Genomic DNA, 20,299 nt, shown 5'->3' on the forward strand with positions numbered 1-20,299 from the left:
TTCAAGAATGAAGTTGAGAAGCAAACTGGGAAACAGATAAAGATCCTAAGATCAGATCGAGGGGGTGAATATCTGAGTAATGAGTTCCTAGATTATCTTAAAGAGTGTGGAATAAAATCACAGTGGACTCCACCGGGAACTCCACAACTTAATGGAGTTTCTGAAAGGAGAAATCGAACCTTGATGAACATGGTTCGTTCTATGATGAGTTCCGCTGATCTACCAGTAACATTCTGGGGATACGCTCTATATACAGCAGCTTACTTGCTTAATAGAGTACCTTCCAAATCAGTTTCACAAACGCCCTATGAGATATGGCATGGAAGAAAGCCAAGTCTTAAGCATATTAAGATTTGGGGTTGTGAAGCATATGTCAAGAAGCTTGAAGCTACTAAGCTTGAAGCGAGATCAGTAAGGTGCTATTTTGTGGCATATCCTAGAGAAACTATGGGATATGAGTTCTACCATCCTGACGACCAGAAAGTCTTTGTCGCCAGAACTGCTATGTTTCTTGAGGAACAATTTGTTCTCAAAGGAACTATAAGTAAAACGATGGAGATTAATGAGATTAATGATGAACCACAAACAAGCACACGACATGTTGACAACCCTGTTCCTGAACCCCTAGCTCCACGTAGATCTGAACGGGTTAGTAAGCCACCTAAGAGGTATGGCTTAGACAATGAATTTGCGAAATTGCACCTTCTAGGTGACAATGACACAAAGGAGGACCCTAGGGACTACACTGAAGCAATGTCCGACATTGATTCAAAGAGATGGCATGAGGCCATGAAATCCGAGATGGATTCCATGTATCAAAATCAGGTCTGGACTCTTGTAGACCCTCCAGAAGGTATAGTACCTGTTGGAAATAAATGGGTATTCAAGAGGAAGATAGGCGTTGATGGGAACGTGGAGACTTATAAGGCTAGACTAGTAGCCAAAGGTTACAGGCAACGAGAAGGGATTGACTATGAAGAAACTTTCTCTCCTGTAGCCATGATTAAGTCCATTCGGATTTTGCTTGCTATAGCTGCGTACCATGATTATGAAATCTGGCAAATGGACGTGAAGACAGCCTTTTTGAATGGCTACCTAGAGGAAGAGCTTTATATGGCTCAACCCGAAGGTTTCGTGTCCAAGTCTGAAAAGATTAAGGTATGCAAACTTCAGAGGTCCATTTATGGACTTAAGCAAGCCTCCAGGAGCGGAAACATTCGTTTTGATACTGAAATCAAATCGTTTGGTTTTACTCAAAACGAAGATGACAATTGTGTTTATCAAAAGGTCGTTGGGGAAGCAGTTGCATTCCTAGTGTTATATGTAGATGACATATTACTATTCGGGAATGACACTGCAGTACTTTCTTCTGTAAAAGTGTGGTTGTCCAAAACCTTCCACATGAAAGATTTAGGAGATGCATCTTATGTACTTGGGATAAAGCTCTATCATGATAGATCCAGAAAATTAATTGGATTATCCCAATCTATGTACATTGATAAGGTGCTAAGTAGGTTCCAGATGGAACAATCTAAGACAGGTATTCTTCCTGTAAGACATGGAATTCATCTTTCTAAGTCCATGGGACCTAAGACTCCTGAAGAGATACGGCATATGAATATGATTCCTTATGCTTCCGCCATAGGAAGTCTTATGTATGCCATGATATGCACAAGGCCTGATATCGCATATGCTGTGAGCATTACTAGTCGATATCAATCTAACCCAGGATCAGAACACTGGGCAGCTGTCAAGACGGTCCTTAAGTACTTAAGAAGAACTAAGGACATGTTCCTCGTTTATGGAGGAGGGACAGAGTTGCGAGTGGAAGGCTATACAGACGCAGATTTCCAATCTGACGTCGATGATAGAAGTTCCAACTCCGGATATGTATTTACTCTGAATGGTGGGGCTGTCAGCTGGAAAAGCAAGAAACAAAGTGTAATTGCTAATTCCACGATAGAGGCTGAATATGTCGCTGCAGCTGAAGCCGGCAAAGAAGCGTTCTGGATGAAAAAGTTCATTACTGAACTTGGAGTGGTTCCAACCATTACATCACCAGTAACTTTGTACTGTGATAATAGTGGGGCGATAGCTCAAGCCAAGGAACCCAGGGCACATCAAAAGAACAAGCACTTTGACAGGCGCTTTAATATCATTAGAAGATATGCTGCCGAGGGGAAAATCAACATCCTCAAAGTTGCTTCAGCCGATAACGTAGCAGATCCACTGACAAAGCCAATGTCTCAAATCCAGCTTGACCGTCATATAGAAAAGATGGGTATTAGATACATGGGAAGATGGCTTTGAGTGCAAGTGGGAGATTGTTGGAAGTATGCCCACAAAGCCACTCATTTGATGTAATAGCTTTTTGGAATACTTATTGTGTTAAACTTTTATATGTTTAATAGAGGGCAAAGCTTATTGTTAATCACTATTTATAGTATCTTGTGTTTAAGCAATAAGGGAATCCAAGGAATGTATTTGATCTAAGAGACAAGTGATTTAAGTTAGTTAAATTAACGAGACCTTTCTCTTATGTTCATTCCTAAAACGTTCCTAGCCATAGGATTGCCAATTGGGCATTGACAATCCGCTAAGGTTAGTATGTGTTATGTCGACTCAAGCGTGAGTATGAACTAGTCTCAAGTCATTTGGTGTTGGACACTAAGGCAAACACATAGGTGCTCGAAAGAGTAATCGAGTACACTGAACAACGATCAAACGAGAGTTCGAACATACATGTCATGTGAGAACTCAATAGTTGCAATATGCAAAGTAGTCCTTTGACCTGAGGCATCATTGATGTCTAATGGTTAGGTCCTTGATCTTTGATTATGTCAACGGCATTCCATTGGAGTGTCCATGGCATTGTTGGGGTCAAGCTATCTAGTCATGTAGGCATATGAATGCACAACAAGGGATCTCTAACCTTCCATGGTGGAAGGAGAATACTCTAAGATATGATTCGAGAGTCTTTGGCCAAAGCATATGAATATGACTAAGGAAGCTTGTTCCAAATCTTATTCAATTGAATCATATAGAGAAGTATCACATTGGATAGTAGACATGAAACAAACTATCACTTAAACAATGTGATTAAGAGTATTGTATTAGAGAAGGACCGTATTGCATTGTAGTTGTAACTGGATAGGTTCTCCAACCACTTCTACTTAGCTTGGGTAACCATGACATGCTGCTAGGCGTCACCCATGGTTTGTGGAAGCCCTAAAGATTAGCAAACACTAATTTTAAGGGAGAATTGAAATGTGGTTTCAGTTCACAATCGATCGTTAAGAGTAACATCGCCCACTACCTCGCTAATTGGAACCTAATGGATCGTACACCGAGTAAGGATATAAGTGAAGAAATTATATGAAATGGATAAGCAATTAAATGGTTTAATTGAAGAATGGTCAAGATTAATTAAATAGTTAATTAATTATACGAAACGTTCGTATTGGGCGTTTAAGTTAGTTTTGGGCTTCGGGGCACAAAAAACGTTTTGGTCCACAAGGCCCATTATGTTTAAGTTGTATGACAACTAAAACAAAATGGGCAATTAAGCCCAATAACAAATGGAGGCCGGCCATATCAAGGGTAGTGGGAACTTTTGCTTAATTGCAAGTTTGCCACTAACCCAAGAGATGAAGTATAAAGTCATCTTTATAGCTTTGTTTCTCATTAGGGTTTTCTAATAGAATTTGGGTGAAACATTTTCTCTCATTTTTCTACATAGAGGCCGGCCACTTAGGGGAGGAACATCTAGCAATCTTTTCTTCCCTAAGTCATCCATTTCATCTTCACACTACATCTTTGGTGTGGAGACTTAGAGACACCAAACCTTTGGTGTTTTGGAGAACAAATCCTCAAATCCTCAAAGAAGAAAAGGAGCACTAAAAGGGAGGAAATCACAAGGAAGATCCAAGGAGCAAGGAGGTGACTTGAAGGCCCTCCACTTGGGTGAATCCCTTGTGCAATCAAGGATGAGCTTCAAGGGTAAAGAATCTCTAAATTCTTGTTCTCTTTAATATTGTTAAAGAGTCTTATGGTTCACCATATACTAGGCTTTGAAAGTCATGGGTTTTATGAATTGTTTTTGAATGCATGCCTACTTTAAAGTGTTATTAGTTTGCATATGTATTCAAATGTTCTTACATGTTCTTAGCTAGGACAAAATTTTTCCTTCATCATCAAGGTCCGAACTCAAATGAGAGACTGAACCACATGATTGAGAATCATGTATAATGGTGACGTCGTTATTCTCAAGGTTCCTTCTATGGATAACATATAGATATCCATTGTTTAGGCCTACTACTCAGCCATTTATGAAATGAATTACAGAAGAGGTATCATCACTGATGAACAAGCTGATTGGCTCTAGTGCAAGTGGGAGATTGTTGGAAATGTGCCCTAAAACCAATCATATGATGATACTTTACGGACATTTCAAACTAATGTAGTTTAAATGTAAAGGGCAAAGATTATTGTTTGAGCCGTCTCATATAAATGTTATATGCTTAAACGATAAGTCCAAGGAATATGTGATTAGAAGAATGCGATCTAAAGAAGTTAAATTCATGAGACCATTCTTTCGTTGACACATCCTAAACGTTCCTGATCATAGGATTGTCAATTGGGCATTGACAGTCCGTTAAGATCAGTACGTGCTATGTCTTCTCTCAGGGAAAGTGACTAGTCTCGAGTCATTGGTGTGTGTGACATCAAGACAAGTACGTAGGTGCTCAATAGAGAATGAGTTCACTGAACACGATCAACGAAGAGTTCTCATATTCATGTCACATGAGAACTCATGGTTGGGATAATGCAAATTAGTCTTTTGACCTGAGGCATCACAGTTGTCTTGTGGTTAGGTCCTTAATCTTTGATTATGTCAAAGTCACTCCATCAGGAGGGTGTCCACGGCATCGTTGGGGTTAAGCCACTTAGCCATGGAGGCAAGTGAATGCGCAACAAGGGATCTCTAACCTTCAAACTGTTTGAGGGAGAATACTCTATGATATGATTAAGAATCTTTGGCCAAAGTATGAATGAGATTTAGGAATGTGTTCCAAATCACATTCAAGGTAATCATATAAGCACAAGACTCACATTGGATTGTAGACATGAATAAACTATCAAACCAAACAATGTGGTCAAGAGTATTGTATTAGAGAAAGACCGTATTGCATTTGTAATCCTAAAACTGAATAGGTTCTCCACCTCTTCTGATTAGCTTGGGTAACCATGACATGCTGCTAGGCGTCAACCATGGTTTGTGGAAGCCCTAAAAGTGTATTATCACTAACGGGAGAATTGAAAGTAAGTTTCAATTCACAATCGATTTGAAAGAGTTTGAATCGCCCACTGCCTCGCTAAAAGGAACCTAATGGATCGTACACCGTGTAAGGTAGAGATTGAAGATTCAACGGAGATGAGTAAGAATAATTAAATGGTTTAATTATTTATGGCAAGGATTAATTAATATGATTATTAATCAAACGAATAAGTTCGTTAAAAGACCTCGGGATAGTTTTGGACCTTAAGGCCCAATGGGCTTCGAACGTCAAGTCCATTGACTTAAGTTGTGTGACAACTTAATGAATAATGATTCACAAAGGCCCAAATAGCCCAATGAATACCCTAAGGCCGGCCATTTAGAGAAAGAGTGGGTTTTGGACTTATTTACAAGTTTGCCACTCAAATGAATTAAGGTATAAGTGTGACTTTATAGCCAAAATTCATTTAGGGTTGTTTTTGGGGAGATTGGAGAAACACAAACTCTCCTTTCTCTCTAGAAATGGCCGGCCACCCTTGAGGAAAACATCTAGCAATCTTACTTCCTTAAGGTCACTCATTTCTTCTCCAATCTTACCTTGGTGTGGAGACTTAGAGGTTCTCAATTTTGGGAACTTGGAGAAACCTTTTCATCCATCCAAATCCATGGATCTAAGATGCAAGGAATGAAGGCCCTCTCTTTGGGTGATTAGCCTTTGTTTATGCAAAGAGGAATCTACAAAGGTATTGATTTCTCAACTCACTTTGTTTTGAGTTGAGTCTTGGTTCACCTATCTACTAGGCTTTGAAGTTCATGGGTTAAGTTTTGTTTTTGAGTGCATATAAACATGATTCCGCCTTTTAATTGTTAATTGCATGTTGTTGATGTTGCTCAAATGAACTAGTTTTTCACAAATCTTCCTTCAACAAGGACCAAGTGTATGTGGCGTATGTTCTATCCAAGGACATCCTTCGGACAAGTGCCCTCAATTGATTGAGAATGGGGGATGGGAAAGTGCAAATGCCATTGGATTTCCAAGCCAAAATCAGCCAAGGAATGATCCATATTCCAACACATACAATCCGGGGTGAAGAGACCATCCAAACTTCAAGTGGAGGGAGCCTCAACAACTTCAACAACAAGGAGGCTTTAGACAACAACCCCCGGGGTTCTACACCAAAACCTACGGCAATGATCCAACCCCACCCCAATCTGCCCAAAACAATCAAGGTACGTCTTTAGATAATGCTACACTTCTTAAGTTACTTACCAATTTGTCTCAGGGGCAAGAAAATCAAAACAAAGCACTGCAAAACCAAGAGAAAGCGATGCTGAACCAAGAGAAAAGGGTGGACCACTTAGAGAAACAAACTGGGCAGATTGCGGAGTTTGTAGGACAATTCCGAGACCAAGGCAAGCTCCCTAGCTCAACCATTGTCAATCCAAAAGGAGGGTTCGAATCTGCCAAGGCAATCACGTTGAGAAGTGGTAAGGAAGTTGGAACCACCCCAAAACTGTCCAAAACAAGTCAAGAAGAGGACATGTTGCTGGAAGAAGAGAATCAACAAGGCACAAAGGCCACGGCAAGGGAGGAACCAACCTTGCCGCAGCCATCTACCACCCCAAAACCGTCCAACACCCCTAAGGTAAGTCCAAATTTGACTTTGTCAAGTTCTATTCCACTAAATGTGCCATTCCCTAGCAGATTTAGGCAATCAAAGAAAGAAGAGAATGAGAAGGACATTTTGGAAACCTTTAGGAAAGTTCAAGTCAATATTCCGCTCCTTGATGCAATTAAGCAAGTTCCTAAGTAAGAGGATTTCAAACAAAGAGGTGGTCCAGGTAAGTGAGAATGTTTCGGCAGTGTTACAAAGAAAACTACCACCTAAATGCAAAGATCCGGGTAGTTTTACAATTCCTTGTGTTATTGGAAATACTAAATTTGAACATGCTATGCTAGATTTAGGAGCTTCAATTAATGTCATGCCTTACTCAATTTATGCATCTATGAACTTGGGAGAACTTAAAAAAGATGGTGTGATTATTCAATTGGCCGATCGTTCTAATGCCTATCCAAAAGGAGTTTTGGAAGATGTGTTGGTGCAGGTTAACAATTTGATCTTTCCGACAGATTTTTACGTGCTTGACATGGAGGATTCACCCCATTCTACACCATTGCCGATCCTACTTGGGAGACCTTTCATGAAAACAGCCCGCACCAAGATCGACGTGTTCAAAGGAACTTTAACGATGGAATTTGATGGGGAAGTTATTGATTTCAATCTTTCTGAAACTATTAAATATCCTAATGACGATCATTCTTGTTTCTCTATTGATATACTTGAGTCATTGGCGCAGGATTTTCTTGATTCATTGGACAAAGACCCACTTGAAACCACAATTGCCGAAGGAATGGGTAGAGAACCAAATATGGCCTTGCATGATGATGGCATTGCCGAAATGGTGGCTTCACTTGACTCATCGCCACAATATCAAGGTAAGCCCCCAAACCCAATTTCAATTCCCGTTTCTACTAACAAGTTATTACCTTCAGTGATTCAGGCACCCGTTCTTGAACTTAAACCATTGCCAAGTCACTTGAAGTATGTCTATTTGGGAGACAAAGAAACATTGCCCGTCATTGTTTCTTCATCACTCACGGCAATGGAGGAGGAGAAATTGGTTCGCGTGTTGAAAGAGCACAAAACAGCCATAGGATGGACCTTGGCCGATATTAAGGGAATTAGTGTTGGAGTTTGAGACCCTCTTGTCCCACATTGGTCAATAGTATTTTTTCACAAGCCTTTATATAGGCTTATTCCCTTTTCTTAGTAATTAGAACTTGGACTATTTGGAAATGGATTGAAGGCTTGGGCCTTATGGTTGTGTGGATTAGGCTTGAATATAATATAGCCTAAATACAATTAATATTAATTAATCAAGACAAGGGCCTTGGGCCTTGGGGCACTTGGGGCCTTGGAATTTAAAATTAATCAGATTCATTAGTTTTAATTTTCGGATTAAGTTTTTTAATTAATTTATTAATTAAAAAATGTTTTGATTAAAGGACACAACTATTAGAAAGAGTTGTACTTTTTGATTAAAAGATACAGCTATTAGAAAGAGTTGTGTGCTTTCAAATACACTGAACAGGTATTTGAAAGGGTGTTAAACAGCCTATATATTTGCAATCACAGTATCCAAGTGAGAATCATCTTTTCTTCCTCCTTATCTTCTGTACAAAATCTCCAGAGAGTAAACACACAAAGCAATTCGCTAGAGTTCTATAATCCAGTGCGGGTTGTAGAATTTGGTAGTTGTATCCTGGTCGAGCAGACGTTGTAGAACCACAAGCACAAGAGTGGGACGAAAATACTGTTCGAAGGACATAGCTTTTACGCTAGCCTCTACCTTCTGTGATCAAGTTAGTATCATTGATATTCTATATTAGTTTATGTATTTATTGTATAATTTCATTTTGCATATCAAGTATATTTGGCAAATAAAATATTAGAATTTCAAGTTCTGTTTATTTCTGTTATTTTTGTTTATTTCTGAATTGTTTTCCAACAATCTTCGAACAGTATGGAACAATCGGGAACTAAACCTCATTCTGAGAAGCCTGAGAAATTTAAGGGCGGAGACTTCAAAAGATGGCAGCAGAAGATGCTGTTCTATTTGACAACCTTGAATTTGGCTAATGTTCTGCGCGAGACTGTACCTACTGCAGATGGAGAAAATATTTTCGTTGCAAAAACTTTAACGGCTATAGATGCCTGGAATCATAATGATTTCCTCTGCAGAAACTATATTCTCAATGCATTAGATGATTCATTGTATGATGTCTATGTAGTATGCAAAACAGCCAAGGAACTTTGGGAATCACTTGAGAAAAAATATAAAACCGAGGATGCTGGTTCGAAGAAATTTGTCGTGGGCAAATTTTTGGACTACAAAATGGTGGATTCCAAGTCCGTTGTTTCTCAAACTGAAGATCTCCAGAAAATCATCCATGACATTCATGTTGAAGGGATGCTAATCAATGAGTCTTTCCAAGTGACGTCCTTTCTAGAAAAACTGCCACCTTCTTGGAAAGAGTTCAAGAATTATCTCAAGCACAAACGTAAGGAGATGACGCTTGAGGATCTCATTGTCAGGCTGAGAATAGAGGAAGATAACAGAAAGAATGAGAAGGGCCTGGTTTCGAGTATGGAAGCAAAGGCGAATGTTGTTGAAGGAAGTTCATCAAAGCAAAGGCCGAAGTTCCAGAAAACTATGAAGAAGGAAAAACACTTTGTCCCTAGTGCAAAAGGCAAAGACTTCAAGAAAATCAAGGGAAGTTGCTGGGTTTGTGGAAAGCAAGGCCATAAGGCTCAAGAATGTCGCCATCGAAGGGATCAAGGTCCTGGAAATCAAGGCAACAACAACCGCGCGAACCTGATTGAAAACAATGTGGATGCCTTGGCTGCAATGATTTCTGAAATCAACCTTGTACCTGATCACGCTGATTGGTGGATAGATACCGGTGCAACTCGCCATGTGTGTGGTGACAGAAATATGTTCTCTTCGTACCAGAAAATCGAAGGAAACGAGCAGCTGTTTATGGGAAATGCATCTGCATCTGTTGTGGCTGGAATAGGGAAATGTGTTCTGAAATTCACTTCTGGAAAGGAATTAACCCTCCTTGACGTGCTGCATGTCCCCGATATAAGGAAGAATCTTGTTTCTGGTCCTATCCTTAGTAATAAAGGATTCAAACTAGTTTTTTAGTCTAATAAGTTTGTACTAACTAAAGGGGGAATGTTTGTAGGGAAGGGTTACCTTGCTGATGGATTATTCAAACTAAATGTACTTGCTAATGCTATGAATGAAATAAATAATGCTTCTGCTTATATTGTTGATTCTTCTAATTTATGGCACTCTAGGTTAGGACATGTAAATTTTCGTTCACTTTTTAGAATGCATAACTTAGGTTTGCTGGCCAAAATTGATTATCTAGATAATGTTAAATGTGAGACTTGTACAAAATTGAAATTTGCAAGTCAAAGCTTTAAATCCGTTCATGAAAAGTCCAATGATTTATTAGATTTAATTCATAGTGACTTGTGTGATTTTAGATCATATCCAACTCGTGGTGGAAAGAACTATTATGTAACATTTATAGATGATTTCAGTAAGTATTGTTATGTATATTTACTTCATAGTAAAGATGAGACCTTGGATATGTTTAAGACATACAAGGCAAAAGTTGAGAATCAACTTAACAAGAAGATTAAAATCTTAAGGTCCGATAGGGGAGGAGAATATGAGTCTCATGCCTTTGCTGAATTTTGTGCCACACATGGCATAATTCATCAAACAACAGCCCCTTATACACCACAACAAAACGGTGTTGCCGAACGGAAAAATAGGACCTTTAAAGACATGATCAATTCTATGTTGAATAGCTCTGGGCTTCCACACAATTTGTGGGGTGAAGCTTTACTTACTGCAAATAAAATTTTGAATCGAATTCCACCTAAAACGAGAAAGGAGTCACCATACGAATTATGGAAAGGAAGAACCCCAACGTTTAAATTGCTTAAAGTGTGGGGTTGCCTGGCAAAAGTACAAGTCCCATTGCCAAAGAGAACAAAATTAGGGCCTAAAACTATAGATTGTGTTTTTATTGGTTTTGCATCTAATAGTTCAGCTTATAGATTCTTAGTTTTTCATTCCGAAGTCAGTGATATACATGTCAATACTATTATAGAATCTATAAATGCAATATTTTTTGAGGATATATTTCCATACAAAATAGGCAAGTCTAATTTATTGAAAAAAAGATTACATGATGATGTATCTGAGGTTAATGACGAACATAGAGAACATGATGATAGTTCATCCTTGTCTAGAGTTCAAGAAGAAGAAGAACTTGAACCTAGAAGGAGTAAAAGGACAAAAATTCGAAAGGACTTTGGGCCTGATTTTGTGACCTTATTAACCGAGACAGAACCTCAATCATTCAAGGAGGCCATGTCCACTCCTGAAGCTCCATTTTGGAAGGATGCAGTTAACAGTGAGATAGATTCCATTATGCAAAATCATACATGGGAATTAGTCGATTTGCCCCCTGGCAATAAGCCAATTGGGTACAAATGGATATTTAAGAAGAAATTAAAACCTGATGGTACAATTGACAAATAAAAGGCTCGTTTGGTAGCTAAAGGATACCGTCAAAAACATGGTTTGGATTTCTTTGATACATACTCACCTGTAACGAGAATTACGTCAATAAGACTGTTGATTGCTATAGCTGCACTCCATAACATGGAAATACATCAAATGGATGTAAAGACTGCATTCTTAAATGGAGACTTAGATGAGGAAATATATATGGAACAACCTGAGGGGTTTGTGGTTAAAGGTCAAGAACACAAAGTTTGTAAACTTGTGAAATCACTATATGGGCTTAAACAAGCTCCAAAGCAATGGCATGAAAAATTTGACCATATTATGATAACACATGGTTTTAAGATAAACGAGTGTGATAAGTGTGTCTACACAAAAACTCAAAATAATGCTTGCGTTATGTTGTGTTTATATGTAGATGATATGCTTATAATGGGAACTAACAAAGAGATAATAAATTGGACCAAGAAGATATTGAAATCAAGTTTCGATATGAAAGATCTTGGATTAGCTGATGTGATTCTTGGTGTAAAAATAAAAAGAAACCAAGAAGGATATATTCTTACACAGTCCCATTATATAGAAGCTACACTTAGAAAATATGGTCATTTGGAAAGTAAAGATGCAATTACTCCTTTTGATGCCAATAGCAAACTTACGAAAACTAGAGGTGATGCTATATCTCAACATGAATACTCACAAGTTATTGGAAGTCTTATGTACATTATGAACTGTACAAGGCCTGATATAGCATACTCAGTGAGTAAACTGAGTAGATATACATGTAATCCTGGGCATGATCATTGGGAAGCTTTAATTCGAGTATTGAGATACTTAAAGCATACAATGAATTATGGATTGCATTATACAAGATATCCTCCTGTGCTTGAAGGATTTACTGATGCGAATTGGATATCGGATATTAATGATACAAAATCCACAAGTGGATATGTATTTACTTTGGGAGGTGTAGCAATATCTTGGAAATCTTCTAAACAAACATGCATAGCCCGATCAACTATGGAATCGGAATTTATAGCTCTCGATATGGCTGGAGGAGAAGCTGAGTGGCTAAGAGATTTTTTGGAGGATGTTCCCATATGGCCTAAACCTGTAACGGCAATATGTATACACTGTGATAGTTTAGCTGCACAATATCGAGCTAAAAATAGTGTATACAATGGGAAGTCTAGACAAATTAGACGACGGCATAATACGATAAAGCAATGGCTCTCTAGTGGTGTAATTTCTATTGACTATGTTAAGTCAAAAGATAATATTGCGGATCCGCTTACTAAAGGTTTGTCTAGAGAGCAAGTTAAGCATACATCGAGGGGAATGGGTTTAAAGCCAATAGAGTAAAATGAAACTGCTAAACGGAAACCTAACCTAGTTGATTGGAGATCCCATGGTCTAGGTTCAATAGGCAAACTGGTTTGGTTAGATTCAAGAAGAAACACACTTACATACCCATTCCTATGATGGAAGAAGTGTGCTGACTGCTGATGATGTAGGATACATTAGTTTAATGATATTGATACTTGTAAATCAAGTGGAATAGTAGCAGCCTATTCTTAATCAATATCACCTATATGAGAGTAAATGTGGGGTCGCATTTATGAGAATTACATGGCTACAGTCTCTAAAGCTCTCATGAATCCAGGATTTGTTCAGGACCAAAAAGAACACAAACGTATGAATTTGTAATGTGTAAATGTGGCATATGTTTTGCTTATTGTCTTGGTTTACTGCGGAGATGAACAGTTCAAGATTTTATATTCACTGCGTCATCTAGTAAATCCGATAAGTATATACTAAGGTAGGTTCAAGTCCAAAGGACACCTCTCCTGATGTATGTCACATCTATTGTTTACTCTCGTATCTTAGTGTGTCTAGGACCAAAGAGTCGTCTCAAATGTGGGGTATTGTTGGAGTTTGAGACCCTCTTGTCCCACATTGGTCAATAGTATTTTTTCACAAGCCTTTATATAGGCTTATTCCCTTTTCTTAGTAATTAGAACTTGGACCATTTGGAAATGGATTGAAGGCTTGGGCCTTATGGTTGTGTGGATTAGGCTTGAATATAATATAGCCTAAATACAATTAATATTAATTAATTTATTAATTAAAAAATGTTTTGATTAAAGGACACAACTATTAGAAAGAGTTGTACTTTTTGATTAAAAGATACAGCTATTAGAAAGAGTTGTGTGCTTTCAAATACACTGAACAGGTATTTGAAAGGGTTTTAAACAGCCTATATATTTGCAATCACAGTATCCAAGTGAGAATCATCTTTTCTTCCTCCTTATCTTCTGTACAAAATCTCCAGAGAGTAAACACACAAAGCAATTCGCTAGAGTTCTATAATCCAGTGCGGGTTGTAGAATTTGGTAGTTGTATCCTGGTCGAGCAGACGTTGTAGAACCACAAGCACAAGAGTGGGACGAAAATACTGTTCGAAGGACATAGCTTTTACGCTAGCCTCTACCTTCTGTGATCAAGTTAGTATCATTGATATTCTATATTAGTTTATGTATTTATTGTATAATTTCATTCTGCATATCAAGTATATTTGGCAAATAAAATATTAGAATTTCAAGTTCTGTTTATTTCTGTTATTTTTGTTTATTTCTGAATTGTTCTCCAACAATTAGCCCTACAACGTGCATGCATCGCATACTTCTAGAGGAGGGGGCTAAACCAACTCGAGAGGCTCAACGTCGGCTCAACCCTCCAATGATGGAAGTTGTGAAGAAGGAGGTTATCAAATTACTTGATTGCGGAGTGATTTATCCTATCTCGGATAGCCGTTGGGTCTCACCAATTCAAGTAGTGCCAAAGAAATCCGGAGTGACGGTGGTGAAGAATGCTGAGAATGAGCTTGTGCCGACACGCATCCAAACGGGTTGGAGAGTTTGCATCGATTATAGGAAGCTCAACGCCACCACAAGGAAGGACCACTTCCCTTTGCCGTTCATTGATCAAATGCTTGAAAGGTTAGCCGGTCATTCTTTTTATTGTTTTCTTGATGGATATTCGGGATATAATCAAATTGTCATAGCTCCGGACGACCAAGAAAAGACAACTTTCACGTGCCCTTTTGGTACTTTTGCTTATCGTCGCATGCCATTCGGTTTATGCAATGCACCGGCCACCTTTCAAAGATGCATGGTAAGTATATTTTCAGATTTTGTGGAGAAAATAATTGAAGTCTTTATGGATGATTTTAGTGTATTTGGAGATTCGTTTGATGATTGCTTACATAATCTGAACGATGCATTGAAACTAACCTTGTTTTAAATTGGGAAAAATGTCATTTCATGGTAAAACAAGGCATAGTCTTAGGGCATATAATTTCGGCCAAAGGGATTGAAGTTGACAAATCAAAAATAGATCTTGTACGCTACTTACCCTCTCCTACTTCGGTTAGAGAGGTTTGTTCTTTTCTGGGACATGCAGGATTCTATAGGCGATTCATCAAGGACTTTTCAAAAATCTTCAACCCCCCTTGCCGACTTCTCCAAAAGGATGTGCCATTCAAGTTCGATGAGGAATGTGAGAAGGCCTTCAAACACCTCAAGGAAATGCTCACTTCGGCCCCCATCATTATTCCACCAGATTGGAGCCTTCCTTTTGAGCTTATGTGCGATGCCTCGGATTATGCTTTAGGAGCCGTTTTAGGCCAAAGGAAGAACAAGCAGCCACATGTCATCTATTATGCATCCCGGACCTTGAATGATGCCGAATTGAACTACTCCACAACGGAAAAAGAACTTCTTGCTGTTGTTTTTGCTTTAGATAAATTTCGTTCTTATTTACTTGGTACTAAAGTTATCATTTACACTGATCATGCAGCGTTGAAGTACTTACTCACCAAAAAGGAGGCTAAACCAAGGCTTATTCGTTGGATGCTTCTACTTCAAGAGTTCAATATCGAAATTCGGGACAAGAAAGGAAGTGAAAATGTGGTGGCTGACCACTTGAGCCGCATGGTACATGAAGAAGAAGCCGTACCTATCCCAGAGACATTCCCAGATGAGCAATTGATGTCCGTCGAGGTAAGTGAGCCATGGTATGCCGATTTAGTGAATTATTTGGTGTCTAAACAAATTCCAAGCAACCTAAATAAACACCAACGTGATAAACTTAAAAGGGAGGCTCGGTTTTATGTGTGGGATGATCCTTATTTGTGGAAATATTGTGCGGATCAAATCATTTGTAGGTGTGCGCATGAATCGGAGTTTAATTCAATTTTAACGTTTTGTCACACTTATGCATGTGGAGGTCACTTTGGCACTCAAAGGACGGCACGTAAAGTACTTGAATGTGGTTTTTATTGGCCTACGATATTTAAAGATGCAAGAACTTTTTGCATCACATGTGATAGATGCCAAAGAACCGGAAATATAGGTCCAAAGGACCAAATGCCGCAGACACCTATCCATGGTGTCGAAATTTTTGATGTTTGGGGTATTGATTTTATGGGTCCTTTTCCTTCATCTCATGGTTTCCTTTATATTTTACTTGAGGTTGATTATGTGTCGAAATGGGTGGAAGCAAAAGCCACCCGTACTAATGATTCCAAAGTGGTTGCAGATTTTGTCAAAACTAACATATTTGCTAGATTTGGAATGCCAAGAGTTCTTATAAGTGATGGAGGATCACATTTTTGCAATCGAACCATTGAAGCTTTGCTCAAGAGATATAACGTCACACATATGGTGGCAACACCTTACCATCCTCAAACAAGTGGGCAAGCCGAGGTTTCTAATCAGGAGATCAAGCAAATTTTGGAGAAGACCGTTGGGCCAAACCGGAAGGATTGGAGCTTGCGTTTGAATGATGCATTGTGGGCATATCGTACGGCCTACAAAACACCAATTGGAATGTCCCCATTTCGGCTCATCTATGGGAAATCATGTCATCTTCCCGTTGAGTTGGAGCACAAAGCACATTGGGCCGTCAGAACATTCAACATGGACATTGATGCCGCTGGAATCCATAGGAAGCTTCAACTAAACGAGCTTGAGGAGATAAGGCATGAAGCATACGAGAACGCATTGATTTACAAGGAGAAGTCAAAGGCATTCCATGACAAGATGATTCGTAGCAAGACATTTGTTCTAGGGTAGAAAGTGCTACTCTTCAATTCCCGCCTTCGCTTGTTTCCACGTAAGTTACGTTCTAAGTGGATTGGCCCGTTTGTTGTTATTAATGTATTTCCTTATGGTGCAGTCCAAATTCAAAGCTTAAAGACCGGCCAAGAGTTCAAAGTCAACGGACATCGTTTGAAGCCATACTATGAGACCTTTGAAGAGCATGTCGTGGATGGAGAAAGCTTCCATGCCGTGGGCCCAATTGAAGTTTAAGAGGAAGGATCGTCCGGCTGGAAGACGTTAAAGCAAGCGCTTCTTGGGAGGCAACCCATGCAAATAAGGAAGAACTAGGAAGCTCCAGCACTCCATAACCAGATTTGCGTTCCTAAACCCTACTCTTTATTGCTTTTATTTTGCCATGTTTGTCATGTTTGTTAGTTGTGTTATGTGTTTGTTTGTTTGTGAGTCTATACTTAAAACATTGAGGACAATGTTTGGTTTAAGTGTGGGGGGGTAAACAAAGTGTTTTTCATGCAAATTCGTGGGATTTTATCACCTATCATTTCTAAAGTTGTTTTTCACTGTTTTTAAGTGTTTTTAGTGTGTTTTGAAGTGTTTTTATGTGTCTTAAACAGAAAATCCGAAAATTTGAGAAAAAATCGAAAAAGAGTGTTTTAAAAGCCCAAAAAGAGTTTTTTTCGAGTCGTTTTGTTTTTGTGTTTGTGTCTTAGGGTACCTTCCAACACAATGATGAGGATTTGGTTTTTAATTGCATGACTATTAAAGAAAGTTACAAACATAGATGGAAGTTTGATATGCTCTTTGGTTATATGCTTGGTTATAGTTGACATGTACGAATTCACATGTAATCACAAAATAAAAAAATCAGTTTTTGTAACATGCTTGAAGGAAGAAACTCAAACTAACGCTACAACCCTGAGAGATTTGAGCCTAAACATTCTTTGGAGAGTTATTAATCTTGATTCCTTGTTTTCTAAAGTCGTTGCATGATCTCATCATTCTTTGCTTGGTTGCTACTTAGAATGCGTTTCATCACAATAGTTCCAAATACTAGAACTCACGCCCATTTCATTCAAAGCATAAAATTGATTAACATAACAAATAATAAGATGAAGATCGTTAGTTTAAACCCAGAGCCAAAAAAGCCTTACCCCTTTACATATGTATTGTAGGTTTAAACCCCTTTGAGCCTTATTTAGCCTATTTTCTTTGTTAACCACAAAATCCTTACCTAGCCTAGATTAGGATTATCCAAACCCTTATTCTTAAAGGATAGTAAAGCATGACTTAGAGAGAATTCCTTTCGATCTAAAAGTTGCAGAAAAACAAGTGTGGGGGAAGGGATTTTCGTAGGAATTCATGAAGTAGTATGTTTGTGTGCCAAAGAAAAAATAGGGCACGAAAGAAAGGAAAAAAAAAAAAAAAAAAAAAGAAAAAAAAATCGTGAAAAAGAAGAAAAAGAAGAAAAGGAGTTGAAAATAAGTGAGAAAATGAACTCACAAGTGTTGATTGTTGAAGAAAGGGTCCAAAAGTTTGAATTTGACCCTAAGTTTTGTGTGATTCTTCCCTTGGTGTTCAAAGTTGGTTTTTGCATTCAAAAGTGAATTCTAAAGTGTTTATTTCATTACTTTGCTTACTATTGCTTTAAGAACTTTTGTTTATCCTTACCTTTCTTTGTTAGCCAAACACCTTAGCCCCATTTCAACCCTTTGACTTCAATCTTGGTTGTTATGTGTTTCAATATGTGGAGTTTAAAATTGGTTTGAGCATATGGTATCCCTGGTTCTCGCGTCTAAGTAGTGGCATTCCATTCATGAGATCATATACATGTTAATAATTCCGGAAATTGCCTTCTTTGTTATGACATATGTGAGTATTAGTTTACATGTTTACATCAATCTTCTCACATATACCTAGTGTAGGGAGTGTAGTCAGAAAATCTGTGTGAAAATAGAGAGTATATCCAGTGAGGAATTGAGGGAATTCTCTAAGGCATGTTACTACATTCAAAATCATGTTTTAATTGATTAAATGCGAGCAAGTGTGTGGTAACTATGGTTAAGTATATGCTCGAGGGTAAGGATAACTAAAATCTATGAATGTGGTATTCTTTTAATGTGTCATGGTCATTGGAAATCCCTGAGGTACATGTTGGAAGGTCTAGAATGTGTTTTGTTTGTTTTGTTTATTTCGTTTTGCTCGAGGACTAGCAAAAGCTAAGTGTGGGGGAATTTGATAGGAGCATATTTATGCTACTTAGTTATGTTGTTTCCTTGCATTTAATGAGTTAATTACTATTTATTTCAGTCTTTTAAGTTATTTTCGTATGTTTTTAGGTCCTAATGGCAAAAGGAGCAAGAAAGTGCATTTTGAGGCTATTTGGAGCATTTTTGGACATGGATTGGATAGCTTAACCATGGAGTAAAGAGGATGGACGAAATTGAAGTCAAGAAGAGCTAGGAAAGGCTACAAATCTGGTGGAAGAAGTCCTAATGCAATGAAGATAAGGAAGAAGCAAGAAACAAGGAACCTTATCCAACCTTATCCAACCTTATCTTATCCTATCCTAGAAACCTTATCCTATCCTAACTCTAACATTATCCTATTCTATCCTATCCAAATCAGGTTACGACTTAAACCTAGCTAATTAGAGGGAATTAATTACACATTTAAACACCTATTTCAATTCTAGAAGCCTTATCCACTCAAATGCCGCAAGAACACCATTCCTTGTAGGTTTAGGAATTGCAATCCTTCTCCTACACAAATATCATGTATCCTTGGCCCTTTAGGTTTAGGAATCTGCCCTAAACCATCCCTTCTAGAAACCTTATCTCATCCCTATAAACATGCCGCACCAAAACCTTCTAGAATCCCTAAATCCTAGCCGCACTACCTATTCCAATTCCCATTTGATTTCTGCCTTGAATTAACCCTTTTTCAATTGGATTGTGCAATCCTTTTCCTTCACTAAGTGTGCCTAAATTAGCCTATATAAACAGCCCTATGCCACACCATTCATTCATCCACTCACACATTCATTCATTCATACTTTCATCCATCAAACACCACAATCCATTCTACAACCCTAGTGCCGCAAGCAAGGAAGCAAGGAGAGGAGGACTTGTGCAATCTGCCATCCAAGGGAGTGTCGTGCATGCCATTGGAGTGTGGAGCGTTTTTCTTGGTTCTTTCTATCCTTAGTCTTAGTTCAATGTTTAAATTTAATTATCTTTGTTTTGCGAACATGAGGAACTAACTTCTCTTTAGTTAGAGGAGAATTTGAAGCCATGATTATATGTTTTATATGAATTGATTACGTCCGGTTATTATTTCTTAAGACATGAATGTGATTTGCTTATCTAAGTTATTAAAACTGGTTAATGTATGTGGGTTGGGGGTTAACACTTAAGTTGCATGCATAAACTTGATGCTAGAATATAGGAGGGTTTCACGTAATTGTTATTCACTTATATTCACAAGTAGTGGAGGTTGCTAGTCACAATCGCGTTAAGTAAATCCTTGGTACGAATCTCATGCGTTTCATAGTGATGAGTGCCTTGTCAACGCTTATAGTTTTCACAAAGCTTAATGACTTTTGATATGTATCTTTGTTATGCATCTCATATAAAGAACTTGAAAAAGATAATTTGGTTGTAATGCGTTTTCATTCAATTCAATGAAATAAGGAAAACTTGAGGGTTAGTTGTGTGATGCAACTAATTTGGGG

General features: G+C 38.3%; 1 protein-coding gene, 1 long non-coding RNA gene and 1 pseudogene across 2 annotated transcripts in view; 2 read left to right on the top strand and 1 right to left on the bottom strand.

Annotated features, from left to right (window-relative positions):
• The first annotated feature begins 1,581 nt into the window (after positions 1 to 1,581).
• On the top strand, positions 1,582 to 2,310 carry LOC148691675 (secreted RxLR effector protein 161 pseudogene; annotated as a pseudogene).
• Positions 2,311 to 8,186: 5,876 nt separating this feature from the next.
• Positions 8,187 to 10,028, bottom strand: LOC148691676 (uncharacterized). The gene is made up of 2 exons (XR_015955151.1): positions 9,968 to 10,028; positions 8,187 to 8,236 (listed from the first exon to the last, which is right to left on the bottom strand). It is a non-coding gene; the product is annotated as an uncharacterized LOC148691676 (long non-coding RNA).
• A 2,441-nt stretch (positions 10,029 to 12,469) lies between these two features.
• Positions 12,470 to 20,299, top strand: part of LOC148691677 (uncharacterized) — an 80,559-nt gene continuing 72,729 nt past the window's right edge. The window contains exon 1 of the mRNA XM_088683385.1: positions 12,470 to 12,749. Within this exon, the coding sequence (XP_088539511.1) occupies positions 12,470 to 12,749 (280 nt within the window). The remainder of the gene's footprint in view (positions 12,750 to 20,299) is intronic.

This window comes from Pyrus communis, chromosome 13 (assembly GCF_041283825.1).
Source record: "Pyrus communis isolate YQ-2024b chromosome 13, ASM4128382v1, whole genome shotgun sequence".
NCBI classification, from domain to species: domain Eukaryota; kingdom Viridiplantae; phylum Streptophyta; class Magnoliopsida; order Rosales; family Rosaceae; genus Pyrus; species Pyrus communis.